General features: G+C 67.9%; 1 protein-coding gene across 1 annotated transcript; it reads right to left on the bottom strand.

The window, feature by feature from the left end:
* Positions 1-607: 607 nt before the first annotated feature.
* LOC146586746 (uridylate-specific endoribonuclease C-like) lies at positions 608-2,862 on the bottom strand (the record flags this gene model as incomplete). The annotated part of the gene is made up of 6 exons (XM_085320757.1): positions 608-722; positions 860-1,002; positions 1,401-1,507; positions 1,717-1,833; positions 1,968-2,170; positions 2,642-2,862. Coding segments are annotated over 6 exons (906 nt in total), but the record flags the coding sequence as incomplete, so codon positions are not given.
* Positions 2,863-2,899: the final 37 nt, after the last annotated feature.

Raw genomic sequence — 2,899 nt, 5'->3', positions numbered from 1 at the left:
GCACGCCCGGCCCTGCCGCCCTGCCGCCCCCGGGGCCCCCGCTGCGGTGGCACGCGTGCCACGGCCCCGCTGGGGCTGCCCCCGATGGAGGGGGGCACACCGGGGGCGGGGTGGGGGGCGTGCGGGCACCAGGACGCGCTGGGGACACGTTGGGGACGTACCGGGCTGCACCGACAGCCCGGCGACACGCAGGTGCCAGGGACGTGCCACGGACACGGGGACACCGAGGACGTGCCACAGGCACGCGCACGCTAGGGCCATTGCGTGGACACGCACCACCGGGGCCACATGCAGCTTGCACGGACACGCTCGGGACACACGTGCGGCCACGCGCCGCACGCCCACGCAGCCGTGTCCTTGCCACGGCCCCGGCGCAGCTCCGAGCGGAGCCGTGGCCCCGGCTGGGTCGGGAAGGGCCCGGGAGGAAACGCAGCCTCCCCCGTCGTCCCCCCACGGCTTCCTGCCACCGTGACGTGGCACAGCACCCATGGTGGGGGGGGGCAGCACCCAGAGGAACGGCACCRGGGCAATCGGCCCCRCRGGGACCCCACGGCAGAGGCAGGGCRGTGGGGGACGAGCGGGGGTTTATTGCCCCACGCGGGGCAGCTCAGGGGCTCACRGGGTACGAGGAGGCCACGAAGCGCTGGCCGTCCCCGTAGAAGGAGTTGGTCCAGGAGTAGGTCTGGATCTGGGCGGCTTTGCCCCCCAGGCTCACGTGGCACCTGCRGGGACGGAGACGGCGTCGTGACCCACGGGAACGAGGCCGTGGGCAGCGGACCCCCGTCCACGCTGGAGGGCACCGCTCAGTGGGGGGGGGGGTCCCAGCTGCCCCCCAGCTGTGGGTCCTCCCCACACTCACAGCTGGTCGGGCCGGGCTTTGTAGCACAGGGTGTAGAGGGCCAGGTCGAACTCGGGGCTGGAGCCCATGAAGACGGAGCCGATGCTCTTGAGGTAGCCGCTCCAGCGGTACTGCAGGGCCAGGACGTCGGGGAAGGCAGCCCACTGCGGCAACAAGGGCGCGTTGGGGGGACGCTGGGGACGGCCGCGGGGGCACAGGGCCGCTGGGGAGATGGTCACGGCGGGGGGGGGATAAGAACTGCAGGGGCAATCATGGGGCAATGGGGACGGGGAGGTTGGTCACAGTGGGGACCCTGGAGATGGACGTAGAGGAAGAGGGACCTTGGGGATGGTCGGAGCAACAGGATCTCCGGGGACATTCACTGGGAGGACGTTAGGGACCTTGGGGATGGCCATAGGGGGGCACAGACCCTGGGAACAGGCACAGGGAGTGCCTGAGGCTGGGATATAGGAGCTGAGGACAAGCTGGGGAGCTGCGAGGACCCGTGTYCCTCGGGGGGTGGGAACTGTCCCCTCCTGGGGGCCGCTGTCCCCGCACTCACAGGYCCGTCGTAGCTGTAGCTCAAGTAGTTGAGTTGTCCCGACTTCTCCAGCTCATAGAGCTGGACCCAGCTGTGGCAGCCTGACACCTTCCCCTTCTTGATCTCCCCTGGGCAGAGAGCAGGGTGAGGGCAACGCGTCCCCGTGTGTCCAGGCTCTGTCCCCCCATGCGCCCCATATCCCCAGCTCCCCAGCTCCCCCTGTTCTCGTCCCCATGGGCTCGGTCCCCGGCATCCCCCCGTCCTTCCCTTCCCCACGCGTCCTGTATCCCCCCATCCAGCCGGCTCCATCCTCCCCGTCCCCCCCTCCCCGTGGTACCGTGGAAGACGTGCTCGAAGCCGGAGGAGTCGAGGGCCGCTCCGCTGGAGCGTGAGTACAGCCCGAACCACATGTCCTTCAGGTCAGCCCGGAAAGCGTCCACCGAGGGGTACAGGCCTGGGGGAGACCATGCTGCTGTGGGGCTGGGCMATGGGGCACAGCCACCCCCTGCCCAGGCAGCACCAGCCCCTTCCTGGTGCCATGGTATCCCCAGCCCCATTTCTCCACCGTCCCCTGGCCCCGTCCCTTACCCTTGGCAAGGAAGAAGCGCGTGAGCGTGGCCATGACGGGCGTCTGGAAGATGGCCTCCAGGAAGGCCTCCTCCTCCTGCTCCTCCTCAGACGTCAGCGTCTCAGCGTGGCCTGTCACCTCGTCGTAGTTGTCCAGCAGGGCCAGGAGCCGGGCGAAGGTGGGCTTGGCAAAGAGCGTGGCCTCCGCCACGTACTTGAAGAGCCTGGCGCCCGGGGAAGGAGAGTCACCAAAGAGGAGGCACAGGAGAAGGTTATGTGGGTGGGTGGATATGGGGTGGACGGACAGATATGGGATGGATAGGGATGGCCGGAAGGACAGCAGACAGATGGAGAAGGACGGAAGGGCAGACAGGTGGACAGCAAGATGGATATGGGCAGACAGACGCATGGCGAGTTGAGTATAGGAAGGATGGATGAACGCAGGGTGGATGGATGGATATAGGATGGATGAAGAGAAAAACATACGGGTAGACGGAGAGATGAACGGACAGGTAGATGGACAGCCATGGATGTYTGAAGGATGGATAGACAGCTACGCGACTAGTTGGATGGACGGATTGGTGGACAAACCAACGACCAGATGGACAGACAGATGGCTGGCCAAAAAGGACAGCTAGGCAGAGGGACCGAGAGGTGCGCTGGCACTTCCCGCGCTCTCTCCGCCGGCTCGGCACCTCTTGGAGGCATAATCCTTGCCGGCGCTGGCCTCGGAGCTCGGGATCCTGYGCTGCAGGTCGAGGACGATCTCCCCGCCGGCGGCCCTGTTCCCGTCGGCGGCGTAGAGCTGCTCCGAGACGTCCCTGAGCTCGTCGTCGGAGATGGGGGAAGCGGAGGAAAGGGAGAGACGCGGCCCCACGGCCGCCCCGTCCGCGAGCGAGGCGCCGCGGGCCAGGCAGGGCAGGAGGCAGAGCAGCCCCAGCGCCGCCGCCGCC

This window comes from Rhea americana, unplaced genomic scaffold (genome assembly GCF_003343005.1).
Source record: "Rhea americana isolate MKP2758 unplaced genomic scaffold, rheAme1 scaffold_658, whole genome shotgun sequence".
NCBI classification, from domain to species: Eukaryota; Metazoa; Chordata; class Aves; order Rheiformes; family Rheidae; genus Rhea; species Rhea americana.
This window is presented reverse-complemented; position numbering and strand designations above follow the sequence as displayed.